The sequence below is a fragment of the Ovis canadensis genome, chromosome 1 (genome assembly GCF_042477335.2).
Source record: "Ovis canadensis isolate MfBH-ARS-UI-01 breed Bighorn chromosome 1, ARS-UI_OviCan_v2, whole genome shotgun sequence".
Taxonomy (NCBI): domain Eukaryota; kingdom Metazoa; phylum Chordata; class Mammalia; order Artiodactyla; family Bovidae; genus Ovis; species Ovis canadensis.
The window spans coordinates 272,675,078-272,697,507 of NC_091245.1; the positions used below are offsets into that span (position 1 = coordinate 272,675,078).

The 22,430-nt window shown below is 38.4% G+C and overlaps 1 protein-coding gene across 8 annotated transcripts in view; it reads left to right on the plus strand.

Moving 5' to 3' along the window:
- The window catches only part of DYRK1A (dual specificity tyrosine phosphorylation regulated kinase 1A), a 146,389-nt gene that overhangs the window by 40,611 nt on the left and 83,348 nt on the right, over window positions 1-22,430 (plus strand). For 6 of the 8 annotated variants that reach the window (XM_069568229.1, XM_069568267.1, XM_069568218.1 and 3 more), the window contains exon 2: window positions 10,931-11,016. The exons of the other annotated variants lie outside the window; for them this stretch is intronic. In XM_069568229.1, coding sequence (XP_069424330.1) covers window positions 11,007-11,016 — 10 coding nt within the window. In that variant the 5' untranslated portion in view covers window positions 10,931-11,006. The remainder of the gene's footprint in view (window positions 1-10,930; window positions 11,017-22,430) is intronic. 8 annotated transcript variants of the gene reach the window in all.

The following is a 22,430-nucleotide window of genomic DNA, read 5'->3' on the forward strand; positions in this document are numbered from 1 at the left end:
TTTATTCCAGCGTTTCTTCTGTGCTTTTTTTCCCCCCTTTTACTTTCCTGAGACTGTACTTCGGTGAAGATTTTAAGTTCTTTCTGATAAGATGTAATGCATGATTTTTTTCCCTCATGTAATATAATATTGTAAGAATTTCAAGGATTTACATAATATCATGTGACTGTACATCTTTTCTGTTAGTGTTGAATATTTTTAGTATTTCTAATTTTTTGTTGATAATATAGTTTTGTATATAAACTTTGTATTTTTCGTCATGAAATGAGTTTCTGAAAGTAGATGAACATTAAGGAAAATAGGACTACAAGCAGAAGGTGAATCAGTGCTCCATGAAGAAAACTGCCCGGAAACAGTACACTTGTGAAAGCTTGTGTTCACGTGTACCGTGTATATAGTTGATCTGCATGGCTGTGAAGGAGGCCCCCAAGGTTGAACACCCGGTCTAGTGAGGCCAGTGGAATTTGGAGTATAGGTTGGGAAATGTTGACATTAACAAATCAGTCACATACATTAGGATTGCATTGATGCCACATGTCAGTCATTTTTACCGAATTTCCATTGATCAAGAAAATACTAGGTTGGGCCTTCCCTGGCGGAAGTGGTTAAGACTCCTTGCTTCCACTGCAGGAGGCATGGGTTTGGTCTCTGATTGGGGGCCTAGGATCCCACATTCCGTACGGTGCAACCAAAAAAACAGGAGAAAATTCTAGGTTAAGATTTAGCTAAGGTTTAAAATTCTAGGTATAAGATTTTGTTTCATTACAAAATAACACATTCAGTTTAGAAATTCTAGAAAATAAGAATAACAGTTCCCTGCAGTTCTTCTTTCTGGAGATAACTAGTTTGCATTTTGTGTGTAACCTGTGAATTCTTTTTTTTTCTGCACACAATTACTCTTCTCTCCTTTTTAAAAGTAAATATATTTGCATACTGCTTTAAACCCACTTTCTCTATACAAAACAGTATTTTCCATGTTGTTTATTCTGTTAATCCAGTGTGCTCATTGAACATCTACTAGGATATAATAGAAATGTGAGACTGAGATTCACCAAGCAGTCGATAATACCACTTGAGTAAGACTATAACATAAATAACGAATAAAATATAGTGGTCTGTAGGTAAACAGAGGTTCAGAGGAGAAACTGGAGTGGCTTTAAGCTGGATGAGGAGAAATGAGTGGGTCTTGAAGAGTGGCTAGGATTTAGGTAGAGATCAGGTAGAGAAGGGGTGACTTTAGTTAGGGGAAAGGATTGAGCATGGCTGCAGAAGGAGGGTGTCATTTTATGGAACGCCACACTGAGCTCTGAGTTCAGGGCAGTAAGATTTAACTAATGTTCCTAAGTCACAGATGGGTTAAATCCAGGTTGAAAGTCTGTGCTTCAGCGATGTATGTGTACAGCAGCTAAATGTGTGATGAAATGCAACGAGGGGTAAGCCGTCTTTAAGTAAAATATTTCCCAAATCCGGCCATGCTCAAGAGTAAATAACCTGGATGTTCTTGTATATTTTAAAAAAAACAAACCAACCAGGGACTTCCCTGGTGGTCCAGTGGCTAAGACTTCAAGCTCCCAATGCAGGGGGCTGGGCTTTGATCCCTGGTCATGGAATTAGATTCCATACGCCCCAACTAGGAGTTTGCAGGCTGCAGCTAAAGATCCTGAGTGCTGTAACTAAGACCCGCTGCAGCCAAGTAAATAAATATTTAAAAAAACAAAAACTAAACAAAACCCAGGCAGGTTCTCGAGCCCTTCTCCCTGCTTCCTGAATCAGGATCTTTGGGAGTGAAGTCTGCAGTCTGGTTCTGCAGACGCCCCTAGTGTTTCTGGCATGCCATCTGGCCTAGGAGATGCTGAGTTTAGGAGGCATGTCTAATTGCGTGAAATAAGGGCCTGGGCCGGGGATGATACAGTAGGCATGGAGAAGAATGGAAGGGCATGAGGCATTATGAGAATGCATAGGATTGAGCGAGATCATTTAGAGTAATTCAGCAGTTTCTAGAATGGTTGTGGGGGGTGGGACGAGATGGGAATGTGTGAGTTGTGTAAGGAAGGGGTTGCATGCCTTTAGGCGTAGTAAAGAGTTGATGTGGTAACGTGGCCCTGTAGGCAACATCCTGCAGCTCTGGACTAGATACTGAGTGAGCGGGTAGGGCAGCTAGAGAAAAGTCTGGAGTTACTAGTTCAGGGCAAACCTTTGAGGTACTTCGTTTAGAGGGAAAGATGTTTAGAAAAACCAGTGGAGGGGCCAGATGATAGACCTGGAGACCAGCACCTGAGTTTGGGGCCAAAGGTGACAAAGGTACCAATCGGAGGACAGTTGATACCTTGAAGTATAAGACCACACAGTTTAAGAATTTTTCAGGGGACAGCATTTTCCTTTAAGTTCCCCAGAAGTCTAGCAGAGAAAATAAGTAGAACAAAACTCATTTTACTACTCTTAGTAATAGGGTTGCTGGAAGAAAATGTAAACTGTTAGTAATAGTGTGTGTTTTTTGATTATTTCTGGACCTTGTTATTTTTCTGTATTTTTGAAATTCAAAGATAATTACAAGCACAGTGGTTTATATAATTATATTTATAAAAGTACATATAATGAACTAAGTATATATATGAATGCACTTATATACACTTATGTACACTCACATATGGCATCTGGTCCCATCACTTCATGGGAAATAGATGGGGAAACAGTGGAAACAGTGTCAGACTTTATTTTTTGGGGGCTCCAAAATCAATGCAGATGATTGCAGCCATGAAGTTAAAAGACGCTTACTCTTTGGAAGGAAAGTTATGACCAACCTAGGTAGCATATTCAAAAGCAGAGACATTATTTTGCCAACAAAGGTCCATCTAGTCAAGGCTATGATTTTTCCAGTGGTCATGTATGGATGTGAGAGTTGGACTCTGAAGAAAGCTGAGCGCCAAAGAATTGATGCTTTTGAACTGCGGTATTGGAGAATACTCCTGAGAGTCCCTTGGACTGCAAGGAGATCCAACCAGTCCATTCTGAAGGAGATCAACCCTGGGATTTCTTTGGAAGGACTGATGCTAAAGCTGAAACTCCAATACTTTGGCCACCTTATGCGGATAGTTGACTCACTGGAAAAGACTCTGATGCTGGGAGGGATTGGGGGCAGGAGGAGAAGCGGACGACAGAGGATGAGCTGGCTGGATGGCATCACCAACTCGATGGACGTGAGTCTGAGTGAACTCCGGGAGTTGGTGATGGACAGGGAGGCCTGGCGTGCTGCAATTCATGGGGTCACAAAGAGTCGGACACGACTGAGTGACTGAACTGACTGACCTGGAAAAGTCAGTCCTATCAGAAAGGAAAGCATAGTGGTTTTTATTGCATTTCTTAGAAGCTGGTTATGAGAAGGGATTGCAGGCTTTCAGGGATTGTTATTTTTCCTAAGTGTCTTCTTTCTGATAGATATGCTTTGTTTCTAAAATAAAACGCTTGCATGCCATCATGGCAGGTGTTGAGGTTAGGAAGGGAAATGTAAGGAGGGGCGACACGATGCACTGGACCTCAGCCTTGTTTGATTCTTGGTCACGGGCACCCCTTTTTAATTCCTCTTACGTCGTGTCCGACTCTTTGCGACCCCATGGACCAGTGCCCACCAGGCTCCTCTGTCCATGGGATTCTCCAGGCAAGAATACTGTAGTGGGTTGCCGTGCCCTCCTGCAGGGGATCTGCCCAACCCAGGGATCAAACCCGGGTCTCCCATATTGCAGGCGGAGTCTTTACTGTCTGAGCCACCAGGGAAGCCCAATTCATCTTATGAGGAGGATCGATTTGAGTAATAAAGAGTCTGAGTACATGTTGTGTAGATGATAGGAAGCAAGCATAGCAACAGAAGAGAGAGAGAAAATTTATTTTGTTTATATCACTTTGCTTTTAATTTGTTTTTGCAAAGGGTTCCTGTGCCCAATTCCAGTGTGTATGTGTGTGTTTCATAGGGAGGGGCTCTTTCACACAAGCAGTTCTCAGATGCCAGCAGGGTGTCCGAGAACTCAGCCCAGGTCTCACACTGTCTACCTGGAGGAAGAATCAGACCTCACAGGTAAAGAAAGGGCTCAGTCCTGTGAGACTGTCCACTTCTGACATCAAGACTGGCCGTAGACTGGAGGTTTCTGGGACTGATTCCTTAGGTTTGATTCATTTGCTGGGATGGTTCACAGACTTCAGTATTTTTGAGGGTAGTGGGGGCTGCACTGTGTGGCTGGTGGGATCTTTGTTTCTCAGCCAAGGATTGAACCTGGGCCCTGGCAGTGAAAGCACTAAGTTCTAACCATTAGACCACCAGGGAATTTCCCAACACAAGAATTTGTGTGGATTGGATGTGGGATATGCAGCAGGAAGGAGGTCCCAGGTTATTAGGGTTTTAGTTTGGGAGACTGGGGTGTGGTGAAACCCATTGACCAAAACTGAGAACACAGGAGGGAGAAGTGGATTTTCTTCCTGTCCTACCTGTTCTTTCCTCTTCCTTCTTGGTTGGGAGAGTAGAGTTGGGAGATCATAAATTCATTTTAACCTGGGGCCTGAGGTCGGCAACTTTGGAGTCCGTTTGGTTGAATTTGAATCGCTTCTCTAAAATAGTCCTGTGTGGCTCTGTGTGACCTCACTTCTCTGGGCCTTAGTCTCCTCACCTGTAAACCGGGTAATAGTGCTACGTAACTTATGTAATTATTTATGAGAATTAAGTGAATTAAAGGAAAGTGCTTATGTGTCCATTAAATACAAAGTCTCTCACGTTCAGTAATAAGTGGGAAATGAAAATAACTGGGACGTCAAGCTCAGTTCATAGGACTCTCTGAAATGTGGGCCTGAAACTTTGAAGGAGAGAGTAGGCTGGGGGCAAGTCGCACTTGAGAAGTCTGCTTAATTCCACATGTAACTAAAATAATACTTAATGTTGCCTTGCAACCAGCTAGCTTAAATGAACCTCTGGAATTTAGGTCTGCTTATGATGGGATATTTCTTAGTATATATACAGTGATTGCTCTCCAGTAGTGGAAGTTAGGTTCCTGAAAAGTTCTGTGGTCTGAATATTGAAGTTTGAGGAACTTGAAATATAAGAGAAAACACGTAGGTATGTTGATAGACTTGAAGGTTGTATAAATCTGTGAAAATAATTGTTTTCACACTCACTAAAGGAGACAAAAGACGGCAAGCAAAATACAGTATTGGTGAAAGTGTCAGTCGCTCAGTCGTGTCTGACTCTGCAACCCCATGGACTGTAACCTCTGTCCATGGGATTCTCCAGGCAAGAAAACTGGAGTGGGTAGCCCTTCCCTTCTCCAGGGGATCTTCCCAACCCAGGGATCAACCATCTGAAGCACCAGGAAGGCCACAGTATCAGTGGTCATTTATATATTTTGAATTAGTGGCAGGGTACAAGTACTTTTTTTGGTCATAGCCTACTCCAATGAGGCTTCCCTCATAGCTCAGTCAGTAAAGAATCTGCCTGCAATGCAGGAGACCTGAGTTCAATCCCTTGGTTGGGAAGATCCTCTGGAGAAGGGAAGGGCTACCCACTCCAGTTTTCTTGCCTGGAAAATCCCATGGACAGAGGAGCCTGGTGGGCTACAGTCCACGGGGTCGCAAGAGTCGGACACGACTTAGCCATTACACCACCACCACTACTCCTATTAACTTCTCAGTCTCTGCTCTCCAGTCTTAAAAAAGATACCTGTCAATGCATTCTGTGTTGTTACAGATAATATGCCTATGAGTTATTTCCCTCCTGTTTTCCTGAGCTTATTGCTGTAGCCAGATATATAGTGTGTAATTTTGTCTCAGTTTAGCCCAGATGTAGTCCTGGAGAGCCCAGGTAACTTGGTGCTTAAGGTAGCAAAAATTGGGGCATTATTTATTTAACCCACTCAGGTCTTACTTCTTGAACCTTCTCTCCAATGCTTACTCCGAGTTGTGTTCTTTATTTTCAGTTTCATGAGAAATCGCATTCTTCTTTCTCTTTAAACCCCATGTATCAGCTGCTCCCACTTCTAGCATGCCAATGGAGTCATATGATCCAAGACCCAGGTTTATAGTTCTTCATATTCTTTTATCTTGCCTGAGGCTTTAGTGCAAAAATGACTTACCTGCTCTTGGTTTTTACACTCTTCTCTGCTTGTCTTCGTTTTTTTTTTTTTTTTTTTTTAAGGAATATGTAGCTAACTGCTACATGTTATAATCAGAATTTCTCTGCTAGGCTGACTTTTCAGGAAAGTTACTTTTTTATTCTCCTAAACTGAAATATTTTTTTACAAAGTAATTTACTGCTTATGAATTTTATTCATGTTTGGCCTGGTTGAGGCAGAAGAGTAAATGGTGAGACTTAAAATCAGACTTAGTCCACCTAGATTCTTGCAGGTTTGTAACTTTCTTATAACCATTTCAGTGGTCCCTAGTGAGAGGATCTTGCAGTGGCGGAAAGAAGTGAACTTTGGTGTGGGACCAGAGTTCTCACGGTGTGACCTTAGGCCAGGCTGCTTGATCTGTCTGACCCCTGGTGTCCACGCTGGTGAAATTAGAGGGCCTGCTTGTTGGGTGTGTGTCGGCATCTGTGAAGTGCCTCAGCTGAGTGGTTGGGGTATAGTGAAGGTCCTTTTCTCTGCAGTGTTACTCATAATTTTGATTTGAACTCTAGTGCTTTTTGCATTTTTGTTTTTTGTTTTTCTTTTAAGACTGGGTATTTCCTTGGATTCTAGAGTAAGTCATAAATATTCTTGGTTTTTAGGATTTCTCTTGAAATCCCCAGTTAGTGAAAAGACCCCCCGCCCCCCCCCCCCCCCATATCCCATTTGATCATCTTTTTGGGAATTAGGGTGATAGATTTTTTTTTCTTGCATGTTAGGTATCAAAACATTTCCTGTATGACTCCTTTGGCTGTTTTAATTCTTGAAAGTCTGCTTCTGAAATAAAGACATTTTCTTCTATGACTTCCTTACTCTATTAGTGTAAATGAGCAGAAGTTTATAAGGAAAGCAGGTCACAGTGTATGATTTGAATATAACCGCGTAGTAATTTCATCCATGGAATAAAATTTTAAGTCCCTCAACTTTGTTTTCATTTTTGTAGCTTATTATTATTTTTGTTTGTAGCTTATTCTTAATAGACATCTTCTGTACCATCTGAATTGTCCTTTTAAACGTCTTGCCTTTTGTTTTTTCCTAAGGGTTAAATTTTTAAAATTGTGAATATGAGTATATATAACACATAAAATTAAAAGATAATAAGCAACAGCTGTGTACTTCGACCCAGCTTAAGAAATAAGATGGTTCCTACCAGTACTTTTGAAGCTTGTGTGGGCTTCCCTGGTGGCTCAGAGGTTAAAGTGTCTGCCTGCAATGTGGGAGACCTGGGTTCGATCCCTGGGTCGGGAAGATCCCCTGGAGAAGGAAATGGCAACCCACTCCAGTATTCTTGCCTGGAGAATCCCATGGATGGAGGAGCCTGGTAGGCTGCAGTCCATGGGGTCGCAAAGACTCGGACACGACTGAGCGACTTCACTCACTTCAGCTTGTGAGTACTGATTTTTTTTTTGCCTGCTGTTTGCAGTACTTCCCTACTACTATAGTTATTTTGAAACTAGATAAAATTTTTAGTCTTCCGTCAATATAAAACATTGTGTCTTCAGAAAATACATCAATGACTGCCATTTAGTTCATTAAATGGAAGAAAATGAAAGTCACTCAGTGATGTCCGACTCTTTGTGACCCCATAGACTATACAGTCCGTGGAATTCTCCAGACCAGAATACTGGAGGGGGTAGCCTTTCCCTTCTTTAGGGGATCTTCCCCAACCAGGGATCGAACCCAGGTCTCCCACACTGCAGGCAGATTCTTGACCACTGAGCCACAAGGAAAGCCCTTAGTTCATTAACTCTCAGGTTAGTCTGGGTTTGCCATATCATGCTAATCCATTCATTTCAATCACAGTTTTGCCACTCTAGTTTTTTTTTTTTTTTTTTTAAGATTTGTAGTGATTTTATAAATCCCAGCACAAGAGTACTTTCAGTTGGGTGTCTTCATATCCTTTCCCCCTCCTTCTCCTCCCCTCCCCTCTTGTCTCCCTGACCTCTCGAGAAAGAACAGATACCAAGAGACCACGTCTGTGCTTTGCTGAGCATACCATGCACCGAAACTCAAGCTTGTTGAAATGCCGTTGGCCCTCCCTGCACATGTGCTGTGGGTTAATTGTACGCAGTGATTTCAGACAGCTAGCAAAATGGTTTGTAAGTTTAGCTTCAAAAACCACTTAAGCTCAGTTCCTACATTGTAGCCTTTGGCAAAATGTGAGCTAAAACATACTGTAAAAGATTCTGAGGATTATGGGAGGTTTCTGTGGTAAGGATAGTACATGTTTTTCATTAGCATCTAATTTTGCTCCGTAATTTGTGAATGGTTCCATTTGTAGGGGAAAAGATAAAATCACTGTAGGTTTTTTCCAGAAAAAAATTAAAATATGACTGAATTTGTAAGCTTCTTTAGAAAGAAAATTGTATCTGTAGTTTGCAAAGTCCATTTGGTGTTTGCTGTAACCTAGTGATTGTCAAAACTCACATCTGATACAGACCATTGTTTTTTTAAAAAGTGACAAGCCTGAAGGATATATTGGAGTAATCGCTAGAATCTTTATTTAGTAATCCAATGTCTAGACTTGAGAAGTTTATCATTAGTCAGTCTATGCGGAGAAGGCAATGGCACCCCACTCCAGTCCTCTTGCCTGGAGAATCCCATGGACAGAGAAGCCTGGTGGGCTGCAGTCCGTGGGGTCGCGAAGACTCGGCCACGGCTGAGCGCCTTCACTTCACAGTAGATGATGGTTTAGCTGTAGCATACCTCAGCAGGCAGTTTCCTAACTCGCGGAGATTCTTTATCCTTTGCTAAAGGCTGTTTTTCAAATGAGTAGTGATTAAATGGTTGATTTTTTTTCCCCCCCTAAAAGATGTCAGTTTTAGGGTGAGGTAGATCATTTTGATAATCCAGAGGCAGATGCGTTATCCATTATGCCATTGGCCCAGTCATCTTCTCCTGTGGAAGCCATTGAAGTTGGCAGGGTGGAGATAGCATTGTGACATTTTACAGGTGAAGAATAGAATGTTGAGAGCCTGAAGGATTTGAAAATGTGTAGTTCATAGCTAGAGAGTTTAAATTTCACGTTTTCCTTTACTGTAGTTTATGTTGAATTTATAAAGACTTTTATTATTATTATTTTTTAAGACTGACCATTTATGAGGGGGAAAATTAGAAAACTATGTTTTTGAAGTAAAAATCTTTAATCTTGTTCATATGTTATTTTTGCAAGTAAAACTTAAGATGCGCTGCTTTTGTGTTCCTCTCTCTGTCCGTATCCCCCTTTCCTCCAGGCTGGATACCAGCTGGTCTCATGCTTAGGGTTTTACTTGATACCATAGCAGCATCGAAACTGGAAAAGTGGTTTTTCAAGAATGGAATCTGGAATCAAGGAATGATTTCAGAGACAGGTGGTTCCTAATTTACAAGTAGTTCATACGTGTAAACTGCTATCTCTGAGCTGCTCTTCCATGTTTTGAGCTTTTAAAGAACACCAGGGGCTCAAAAGTAGGAGGAGAAATAAGTGAAAAGCAGAAATATTTGGGGACAGTAAATACAGACTCAAATCCATATTATGACCCACTTGGCTAAAACTTTTCCTCACACTATCGCAGTATTTTTAAATGTTATTTTGCAGTACTATTAGAATTCTACCAATTAGGGGTTTATTTGATCTATTTAGCTAGCATCCTTGTTGAAAACTGCAGATGTTAAAGTGAATTATTTCAGCCCAGTTGTTTTTTTCCTGTCACATACCTGAAGTGAACTCCATTGAGGCAACAGGAACTTTGGGGTGGTAATTTAGGAACATACTGGTACTCCGGGGAAAGGGTTATTACTATTAACAGGATGATTGGAGTGTCTTCATGTAAATTTAGGGAATTGCAAGCATCAAGAGTTGAGAGAGTGCTAACAAAGGGAAACAACCTACTTTAGAATTTTTCCACATAAAGAGAGGATCTAGAATTGGTGAAGGTTATGTGTTGCTCCTGCAGAGTTCCCAGTACCCGTGGCTGGTGTAATATCTTTTGGTCTCAATAGATGGATGTCTTTTGGCTAGCCTGGGAACTTGGCCAACGTAAGCAACATTGTTTCATTTAGAATAATACTGAATTCCACAGTATCAATTTGAAAACTAGATTTTTAGACCAAACTCCTTTGTTGATTTTCAGCCTGTGCTTATCTTTGTCTTGTCTGTTATTGTGTGCTCTTAGTTGACAAAAGCAAGAGGTGCTTTTGCTTTCCCATTAGTCCTGAAATTTGCTGGCCAATCATGAAATAGCAGTGGAAGTAAGTAGGAGTTTAAAGTCAAAGAATAAGTAGGGGAAGCCGCTTGGAGAGCACAAGAGAGTTTGTGGGCTTAGAGGAGCAGTTGTGAGCAGTGTCTCAATTTACCTGTAACCCTGGAAGATTGACATCTGATTGTTCCTATAAAGCAACTTTCTTTACCTTTGATAGTAAGCCATGGTGAAAAGTGAATTCACATTCATACTGATTTGTGAATTGATGCAGATTATAAAATGTAGATAATTTTCTTCTGATAAATTACGTAGACTAGGGGAGTATTGACAGTTTATTTCATACCTAGAAATGTGTGAATTTTTTTGTTGGTAGTAGTCAGATTTTAAAACTTTTTCTCCCTGGCAGTTACTTTATATTTTATATATAATTGGTTTTCATTAATGAAAATTATTTTCAAGTAAGCTTAAATAAATGTTAGCAAATGAATTTACAGTCCGTTTATCTCTGTGTTTTGGGGGTTGTGTTTACATTAGATGTTCCTCAATTAGGGGTAATTGTCTTGCATCCTTATCTCTTATCATAATCTGTTTTTCTTCACACAGTGTTATAGTTTTGCTGCTGGACTCTTCCCTCCCTCCCCCCACCCCATCAGGATGATATGAGACTTGAAAGAAGACGATGCATACAGGTGACTCAAGTTTTGAAATACAGTAAAACTATGGCTGTCTGAGAGAATGTGGGAACTGGTGGTATATTTTGAATGGGGGGGAGCTTTCTGATAAACAGCATTAGTGGGGAGAATTATTTAGATCACTAAATGGAAAGATACAGTTGGGGTATTATTAGACTTGACTTTGGGCATCAGTTTGATAATCAGTAACTGAGAGTGATATTAATACAAATACAGCATAGTAATTGCTAGTTCTTGACCTTTTCAAAAGGGGATGACTGGCTAAAGTACTTTGGCCAGATTTGAAGTGTTTCTGTTAAAGATAAATAAAATATTCACCTTTCTGGGTGAATGCATGTTCCCCCAGATCCCTTTAGAGCAGAGCTGTGAAGGCTGATGGAGTAGATGTTAGCGGTGCGTCTTAAATAAGACTCCAACCATTAAATTAAGGATGTGTTACACCCATATGTATGACTCCTTAAAACAGTATGGTCTGGGGTTTTATGTTTTCTTTCCTGCCTCTCTCCATCCCTTCCTTCATTCCTCTCTTTCTCCTTTCTTTCTTCCTTGTCTCCTCTTTTATCATTTTGTTGTTTGTATTTATATAGGAGAAGCAGTATAGAAGGCAGTTTTGAAAGAATAGTTTTGATTGGTTTATAATTAATTGAGGTGATCTTATACACAGAAAAATGAAGGCTGTTGTATCTGTGGCCATGTTCAAACTCTTGAAAATGTAGTGTAGCTAATGGATAAGGTGTTATTAATGTTTAAATTTGAATGTTTTAAAATCAGGCTGATTAGGAGACATTTTGTTGAACCAAGTGGCTTATATTTGTGGACCTGGACACAGACATTCTTGCTTGATTTATAAACTGAAAATGTGGTCTTTAACTGGAAAAGAAGTAACTACATAAATCTTGGATAGATACTTAATTACATTATTGGTGAAGGTGTTAAAGTTTTTGTCATTGGTTTTTGGTTTTGGCGATCTTTGTTTTTTAAACAGAAAAAAATTACCTTTTTTTGACTTCAGGGTGGAATTAAAGAAAAATAATGTCTCAGGTGTACCATTTTGTATGAAGAAATGTGCTTGAATATATATTAATTATAGATCAAATCATATTTTACATTCATGAGGAGCTCAACAGGTTCGATGGTAATTCTTTTTTGAGTAAAAGGCGATTCAGTGATTATTGCTGTGATCTGTGTCTCAAGGGTGCACACGTGTTTGCCTGTACATACCAGAGGCACACCATGGACACATGTCGGCTGAGTGGCTGATAGAATCATCACGATGCTGAGGCCGAATATCAGTGTCATGGAGGAGTAAATAAAGAATTTACAGAAAACATTGTAGAATTCTATGAAAACTGTGTTGTCAGATTTCATAAGTGTGACCTTCTGGTGCAGGAACAGTGCTGAGCCCTGTCAGCTCCCGGGTTGCCCCTTGGGCACGGAGCTAGCACACTGGCTATACCAAGTAGATGCTTGCTTTCACCTGCGGTCAGTAGAGGAACAGAGTGTTCTGGGGGTGTCTCGAAAGACTTATCCATGAATATTAATGATTCTAGAGGTTTTCCCTTAAGGAACTTTGAGGTGGCAGAGTTGCTCTTTTATTTCTAGTTTCTTGTCACAAGATATGAGAAGTTTCCAAATAGCTCTTTTTCTTGAGAGGCTTATGGATGAACTGAAATATCTAAAGAGTAAATCCAGTTTATAAAGATTATCTAGTTCATTTTATGAGTGCTGGAACACACAGAAAATTTTCAAATATCAGATTTGTAGTGTAATCTAGTCTTTTACTCAGCCCGGTAGTCTTTAAAAATTACCAACATTTACTGGCTGATAAGGGGAAAGACTGAAGAAGGAAGGTTTGACTCTGATGTGTGTCTTAGCTGTTGGTGTATTTCCCCTTCAACAGTTTGAAAGTTAATAATTGTTTTTGAATGTAAAATTAACAGCTTTTATAATCATCTTTAATTAATGCAGTTTGCTCTGGTTTTACGATGCACACATTTATTATTCAGCGGACAGGATTTTAACATGTAAAAGCTCATAAGGAGTTTTTCATTGGGAGTTATTTCTAGAATGTTTTTGCATACTTGGAAGTGAGTGTTGTTTCCCCAGGCAGTCATGGTCTTGACTATATGTTGGTGAGATGTGACGATGCCTTACTCTCTCATGCCACTTCATTTTAGGTGCCCTTTCAGGGCTGCTAGAAAGGACATTGAAGTATGTTTTGACTGACTGCGCTTTTCAAAAGCCAAAGCTTAATAATCAGTTTCTACTGAACAGCAAGCTAAAGTTAAACTTTAATATATCTTTAGTACATGTGTTTATAGGTGTTTCGGTACTTGTTTGAGAGCATTTTTCATATTTTAAAGTACAGTTAGGCTATATATTAGGTAAGATTGGATCATTTTTTGACCTTTGGAAGAAAAGTCGCTTATGACCAAACATGGGTTTCACTAACATTTGCTTTGTACCAGGTGCAATAGTAGTGCTCGGTTTGTGAGGATTCCTTTGCTTGGGAATCAAGGAACACATTTCAGCTGGGAGAGGGAGAAGATATATAAGCAAATTATGCAGTGGATGTTTATGATAAATTTTAGAACCTTGTCTGTCGAATTCAAGATACCTAGAGTAAAAATAGAAAGCACTTTCTGGTTAAGACATTTGCAGTAATGTCTTCACCTGATACCTACATGTTGTCAAAATCTGCTTTTGTGTCCCACTCTTCTTTTCTGAGCTCCAGACTTACATAACTGCCTCCTATATGTCTCTGCTGCACACACTTTCTCCTCTCTTATTCATTCCTGTTAGCGTTGAGTGACAACCCCAAGCATGCGATCGATCATCCTGAGAACCTAGGAGCTACTCCTCACTCCTTTGAATTAAGCAGTAACCAAATTCAGTTTATTTAGAATGTAGAAAGTACTTAGGAGATTTAATTTGGAAAATTCACTGCTTCAGAGATCACTGTGCACATTAACCTAAAAGCACTTGTATTTTTCAAATTTATTTGATAAGAGGACCTCCCCTTCCTTTTATTTCTTATTTATACCTATTAACATTCAGTGGAACGTTAATTGGAAAAGCTGTTGGTTATGGCAGATGATACTATACTTTGCTGGGCTTCTTTAACAACTGAAATTTTTTTTTTTAATGATAAGCTAGTTATTTGAAAACTTGAAATAGTTCTAGAACATACAGAACTATAACTATTTGAGGATGAACATTATAAATTTATTTTAAATTCTGCTGACTTGATTATATTGTCTACCATATTTCTATAAACTTAAACGATTAAAGCTATTTGAGGTGGCAATTTTAACAGATTAAAATGTGAGTTTTGTGGGACAAAGTTTGCATACTACAGTGATCACAGGAGTATGAGATATTCTAATATACAGCAATTAGAAATCAGATCTGTGAGCTTAAAGTCAATTTCTGTAGTCCCATTTATATACACAGGTGCACGGAAAGGAGTAAAAGGGTTTGTGCATTTTGATATTTGAGAGTGTATTGCCTGTTTCCCTCCTTGCGGTCTTGTTCTTCACATGGTCCTGTGTAAATAGTCTTTTCCTGTATGTGTTTTCCCTTCTTTAGTTCTCATTCATTTCTTAATCCTGAGCGGTCTGATTTTGTGCTTAATAATTCAACAAGTTGGGTTTTGGTGAATGGTTAAATCTGGTGAATTTATTTTTGCGCTCAGGTTTTAAGTTTTTCTCCCTGTTGACTCGGTAATGTAGTATCAGTGAAAAAATCTGGAAATTTATAAGACTATGGATGAGTGGAAGGAAATATACCCAGAATTCTATTACCCATTACGCTAGGGCACTTTCTCTTCCAGTATTTTGTTTTTGATGCCATTTTTTATTAAAATCATCTGAATAGGTCGGCGTGCTTGGGCAGAATCTGTTTTCACATTGTTTATATTTTCTCTTTTATTGCCCAGCATTATATTGTGAACATTTCCCTGTGTCATCAAAAACTTAACTAACTATAGTGGTCTGTTCTTTTCAGCTTGGAGCACATTCAGAGCATTCAGAACTGTAACATTTTGAGGGCACATTATTTTAGAAATTTATTTTAAAATATGTGATTTGAAGCTGTTTCTTTATATGCTCATTTCCTAGTTAAGTTAGATGTCTTTGGGATGTTTTTTTAAGTTTACTTTTTCACTTTTTTAAAAAGTACTAACATTTGTGCATGAGTATTTGTATGTTGAATTATTGCCTTGTAGTTTGTCCCTAGGAGTGTAAATATTTTGGCTCATAGGGCTTAAAAAATTTTAAGGCCCTTCTTAAAACTCTTTAGAAAGGTGTTTGGTAAATGTACCAGTTTATACTTAATAGCATTAGACAAATGTTTGTCTTTTTAATATATCTTTGTGAGCAATGAGTATTATAGTTAAAAATAAGTTTCCAATTCAGCTGGCAAAGAGAAGAATCTTCTGTTTTAGAAAATTTTTATAAAAGTGATAGTGTGTTCTCAGTGGAGGAAAAAGTTTAGTTGTTTCAGAAATGCATGAAGCGACAAACCTAACGTAGTTCAGTAAATATTCTCCCAGGATTCTTTCTAGCAAGTGCTTTTGTTTAATGCTTTCATGGCATTTGCATGTGTTAGCTTGCCATGTTTTGGTCCCAGCTAATCTGATTCTCAGAGTCAGAGGACCATGGCTTATTCGCATTTTTGTGTTCTGTGTCTAACAGGGTTCTTGTGACATAGAAAGCGTTCAACGAATACTTGTTAAAAGAACAAAAATTGTTACTCTATTAATGCATAGAAATATCTACTCGGAATGTCTGCTTTAATAAATTTCTTCAGGTGGTTTTAAGAGTTCCACATTATTTTCCATTTCCTTTTATGTTTCTTTTCTTTCTTTTTTTTTTTTTTTACTGTTTCTGGTTTCTAGATAAAGGGAGTAATAATGATTGCATCAGGTGTGTGTCTCATAAGAGAACATAGAATATTTATAGAGAAGATGGTGGAAAACCTGAGGTTAGCCATGTTGTAAAGTTGTATTTCTTAGGCCTTAATACCTTTATTCAAGACCTTCGTGAAAGCAAATGGATTCACACTCATTATTTTAAATTTTAGGGATACTTGCTAAATGTACCTTCAGAAGAATGTATGAGATCTGGGAAGATAAGAGTAGGACATAGTGTTTTGAATCTTGACAGTTTTCCCTAAATATAGAGTAACTAGCATGGCAAAACCAAAAATGGATGGACACTTTGTCTAAAACACTATCACCACAGACTCTTAATAGAAGTAGATGAGGACCAGTCTCCAATAACTACAAGACCTGAATGGTGTCAACATTTGCACTGAAAGATTCAGAAGAAAGCAGCAGGAATTTGATGGATTTGAGAACAGGAGAACCCCAAGCTAACTAACAAAAAGTCCCTGCAAAGTGTGGCAAGAAAGGTTGAGAACAGCAGCTAAAACGAACAGGTGTTTGTGAGTTCTCAGTGTAGCAGAGGCTCCCAGTGAGTTCTGTGGTGTTAGAGCCCTCTGGTGCCTGTGAATCTTCAAAACCGACCGGTTGAAGTTCCCTTCCTGGTCAGAGTCCCACACTGAGGAGACGCTACTGATAATGGAATCCAAATGAAGCAGGATGAAGACCATGGGGGAGAAGGGGAGAAGGGCAAGTAAGATAGGGGGAAGGTGGAAGTACAGGAGACCTCAGTCATGAGTCTGTATTTTGGTATGCTTCGTTTCCCCTTGAGGAAGACAGAGGAGAACTTCCTGAACCTGGAAAATCTACTCCAGCTTCCTCAAAGTTTTTTTATTTTGCATGAAAGAGACCAACTGACTCAGTCAAATTCCCCCCCGAGCTTACTTTCATAAGAAAAAAGGAATGAGAGAAAAATATTTCTGCAGACAATGAAAGCATGCTGGAAAGAAATGCTTACAAAACAAACGAAAACTATAGCCTGATGTTTCCAAATGAATTCACACTGAAAGAAATTTAGATGATACAAATATGGAGTGTTAGTCTCTCAGTCATGTCCAGCTCTTTACGACCCCATGGACTGTATGTACCCCACCAGGCTCCTCTGTCCATGGGATTCTCCAGGCATGAATACTGGAGTGGGTTGCCATGCCCTCCTCCAGGGAAGCTTCTTGACCCAGGGATCAAACCTGAGCCTCTTGGGTCTCCTGCATTGGCAGGCGGGTTCTTTACCACTAGCGCCACCTGGGAAGGTGTGGAAGAGCAACAGAAATCTAAATAAGGAATAGAAATGGTAAAGGGAAATAAAGAATCATTTGAAAAATGAAGCGCGACTAGAAGGTACGCTAAAGTGAAACGAACAATAGAAAATGTCTTTGGAGAAACAGAAGATAAACAGACAAAAATTTTAAAAAAAGAATTGAAGAAAAAGAAATGTTCTAGAAAAGGTGACATTTACCAAAGAGAGGCAAAGAAATATCAACATAGAAACAATACCAGAGTCTCTGAAGAGAAACCAGAGCAGTGAAACTTAATAAATTCTAATAATTATAATTCACGTAAGTTTCCTGAAATTAAAAAAAATGTAAAAGGGTTACCACTACATTTGAAAAGTTATATACTTGGAGAAATTGATCCAGAAACGACTACCATGTAGATATATTCTTTAAACGTTATTGGACTTCGAGGAAAATTCTTGGAGTATGTAGGCAAAGATCCAAATCTTTTAAGGGGAAGATTGTTGGATTATCTGGTTTTGATAACAGTGCTCTATTCTGGAAGCAGTGGAATAACAACTTCTAATAAACACCAGGAGAACAAATAAGAGCCAGGAGTTTTATATCCAGCTGAATTGACTCAAGTATGAAAACAGCAAACAAATGTTACGAATGTGAATGTGAACTTGGAGGCTGTTCTTTCTTTGAACACTTCTTAAGGAATCTACCAGGGAATAAAGTTTGGCAACCAAGGAGACTGCAGGGACACTGACATAAAAGGAGCTTTAAATAGGTACTTGTGGAACTTAAATTGATGCTTATGCATGAGTATAATATGTAATGGCTAGATTCTCTGCAATGAAGATACAGGAGAAACAACATAAAAAAAGAATAAAGTTCTGATTGCATCAGTTACTAATGGGAAATAAAAGATTCCTTCAGATTGGATGCTTGGAGAATAGGGGGGAAGGGGGCAAGTTGGTAATTAAATTTCAGTGGTGTTACAAGTAGGGGAAACAGTAGGTCATGCTTCTTCACCCCTAGACACAGGATGAGAAGAAAGGAAAACAAGGGATTTGGGTAACTACAAGAACAAAACACGCAGCTCCACGTCTCACTTGCTTCACAGAAATAGGGGAATAGGAAGCATAGTAATAGCAATACAGCCTCACGGTGGAGTGCTGAGCGCTTACATAGCTGGTGCCTGGTAGATGTGGCCTATTTCTGTTATTTTTATTCTCTCCCCTCTCAGTTGTTATGACATACTATTTATGCTTATTTTGAGCTTGCGTTTTCTTAAATTTACCCTTGTTTTGAGCATTTGACCTGTCTTCTCAAATCACCTGTTTAATGTTTCAGATTTTATCAGACTTAACAGTTAGTTTAAATCCATCTCATTTACATAATTTAAAATTGTATTGAAGGACTATTTAATTTATAATGCTGATTTTTTTCCTACTTATTGGTATTACTCAGTTTTTATTTGCAGGAGAAGGGTAGATAGGGAAAAAAATGTGTTGGAGTAAAGAGTTTTTTTCTGGTAACTCAAGTTACTTGAAAAACTAACATTTTGTTTTTTTCATATATTTGAAGTGATCATCTAATATCCATTTTTACGTAAGTCTAGTAGAAAAAGATGTTGTTACAGTTATGCAGAGTTATTGGTAAAGAGGTCTGAAACTTTAGTTCTCCCTCTTCCCCATTCAGTAAAACACAAAATGTAATTTTTTTTTTTCTCTTTGAGGGCAAGGACTTTTTCCTGTCCTCTGTGTGTGTGAATATTCTTTGATAAATTACATATCATAAAATTCTTGCATCTTCTAAGGTTGAGTTTTCAGTGAATTTTTACACTTGTGCAGCTGTCACCACCACAGTCCAGTTTACATATTTTTAGTTAAAAGTTATTTGAATTCAGATAGAACTTCCGTAAAGAAGAAAATGAAAATCAGCAATAATCCAAATAATTGGAATATCACTATTTTTTTAGTTTATGTATTTTTGCTTGTTATACGTTTTTCACATGGGGCTCCTCCTAACAAGACCGAAGAGGCAAATGGGGTCATCTTTTACTTTCTCTAGTCTTCTAAAATTTAAACATTTCCCCATCTTTTATAGCATCATTTTTCATGAGTAATTAGTATTCTACGAATCAGTTACTATTCCTCATTGTTGCTAATTAGTTCATAATAATGTTTGAGTGAATGTTGTGGTAGACCTTGTGTTCATGTGTGATTTATTGCCCTAGGTTTAGTCTTAGAGGTTGCATTTATTGGGTTAAAGGGCATGTACATTTTTAAGACTTCTGATACATATTTTCAAATGTCTTTTTTAAAGAACAGATCAGGCTTTTACCAGCTGTACAGCACAATTTTACCCCACTGTAGAATCCTGAATATTTAAAAATATTTGCCAGTTTGATAGAGAAAACATAACTTAATACTTTAATTTGCCTTTATTTGAGTATTTGTGAGGTTGACTATGTGTTTATATGGTCTGTGATCTTCCTTTTAGTATTTTTTGCTGATATTTCTCCAGTATTTTTTTTTTTTAATTTCATTTTCTTGAGAGTTCCTCATTGACTATTGTTATATGTCAGGAACCATTCTAAATGATTTACATTTATTAACTCACTTTTTCTTGATGGTAACTCTTAGATTGGAGTGATGATTAACCCAGCCGGAAGTTAGTAGCCTGCCCCAGGTCACACAGCTAGTCAGGGATGGAGCTTGCTTAGCCAGTATATTCCTGCTTTTGTTACTTCTCGTGAACTTTCCGGTTTACATTTGTCTTTTAATTTTATTCATAGTATTGTTTTATACAGGAGCTTTAAGTTTTTGTATGGAGGGTCTAGGGCTTATTTATTAGTGTAATGCCTGAAAATATAATTGATTTTCAAATATTTGTTGAACAAATGAGAATAAATCCATTAACAATCTTTAATTGTAACACCATTAATGATGGTGACTTTTTACTTGGTGTGCTGTATATCCTCTTTTACAGGGATTCCCAAGGGCTTCATAAATAATTTACTCTTTGGTGTTGACAAGATACAGTAAGCTTATCTGTATCAGCTTTTCTGGAAAATCTGTGGAAGTAATTACTGCTTTAAAAAGAAATGTGTTCTTTTTTTATTGTTTTTTTGTTTCTTATATAATATTATATATGTTTCCATGCCATTCTCCCAAATCATCCCACCCTCTCCCTCTCCCACAGAGTCCAAAAGACTGTTCTATACATCTGTGTCTCTTTGCTGTCTCATATACAGGGTTATCGTTACCATCTTTCTAAATTCCATATATATGTGTCAGTATACTGTATTGGTGTTTTTCTTTCTGGCTTACTTCACTCTGTATAATTGGCTCCAGTTTCATCCACCTCATTAGAACTGATTCAAATGTATTCTTTTTAATGGCTGAGTAATACTCCATTGTATATGTGTACCACAGCTTTCTTATCCATTCATCTGCTGATGGACATCTAGGTTGCTTCCATGTCCTGGCTATTATAAACAGTGCTGTGATGAACATTGGGGTACACGTGTCTCTTTCAGTTCTGGTTTCCTCGGTGAGTATGCCCAGCATTGGAATTGCTGGGTCATAAGGCAGTTCTATTTCCAGTTTTTTAAGGAATCTCCACACTGTTCTCCATAGTGGCTGAACTAGTTTGCATTCCCACCAACAGTGTAAGAGAGTTCCCTTTTCTCCACACCCTCTCCAGCATTTATTGCTTGTAGACTCTTGGATCACAGCCATTCTGACTGGTGTGAAATGGTACTTCATTGTGGTTTTGATTTGCATTTCTCTGATAATGAGTGATGTTGAGCATCTTTTCATGTGTTTGTTAGCCATCTGTATATCTTTGGAGAAATGTCTATTTAATTCTTTGGCCTATTTTTTGATTGGGCCCAAAGAATTAAACAGACATTTACTACCCAAAGCAATCTACAGATTCAATGCAATCCCTATCAAGCTAGCAGTGGTATTTTTCACAGAGCTAGAACAAATAATTTCATATTTTTTATGGAAATACAAAAAACCTTGAGTAGCCAAAGCAGTCTTGAGAAAGAAGAATGGAACTGGAGAAATCAACCTGCCTGACTTCAGGCTCTACTACAAAGCCACAGTCATCAAGACAGTATGGTACTGGCACAAAGACAGAAATATAGACCAGTGGAACAAAATAGAAAGCCCAGAGATAAATCCACACACCTGTGGACACCTTATCTTCAACAGAGGAGGCAAGAATATACAATGGATTAAAGACAATCTCTTTAACAAGTGATGCTGGGAAAACTGGTCAACTACTTGTAAAAGAATGAAACTAGAACACTTTCTAACACCATACACAAAAATAAACTCAAAATGGATCAAAGATCTAAACGTAAGACCAGAAACTATAAAACTTCTAGAGGAGAACATAGGCAAAGCACTCTCTGACATAAATCACAGCAGGATCCTCTGTGACCCACCTCCCAGAATACTGGGAATAAAAGCAAAAATAAACAAATGGGATCTAATTAAAGTTAAAAGCTTCTGCACAACAAAGAAAACTATAAGCAAGGTGAAAAGACAGCCTTCTGAATGGGAGAAAATAATAGCAAATGAAGCAACTGACAAACAACTAATCTCAAAAATATACAAGCAACTCCTGCAGCTGAATTCCAGAAAAAGAAACGTGTTCTTAAACAAGCACATATGAGTGGTGAAGAAAGTGTATTATTGACAGATTTGAATTGTAGATTCAAGTGAAATAAAATATTTGTGTAGGAGTACTTTGATGGAGTTTGGTTTTCATAGTTTTAGAAAATGGATCAACTTGGCCATTATTTTTAAAGTTTGTTAAAGTAAATTTTGGTTTATTTTAAGCAATAAGAGTCTTTAAAAGGAAAACCCAAACTAAAAAGCTGATGTAAAAAGTTACAGCGTAAGGTTTTGACAGTGTGGCTTATATACTCCATAGGAATCATTTAATACTGCACTTCTCTCAGTGGGCTTTCTCCCTTTTTCTTTGACATCAGGCTACAGTTGACTGGTCCCTCTTTAGCTTGGTTGAAGCCTTCGTTTCCTTTAAATGCTAGTCTTATTAAAAAGTGTAGACGTCCATATTGTTAAGTGGGCCTATGTTAGAGATTCAGGAGCTGTGCAAATAAGTTCACTTCCATTTTTTCACATTATCCACAAAATATACATGGGAGCAAGTACTCAGTAGATCCTTGAAAATGTAGACTATTTTTTTTTTAAATAGAAACCTAGATC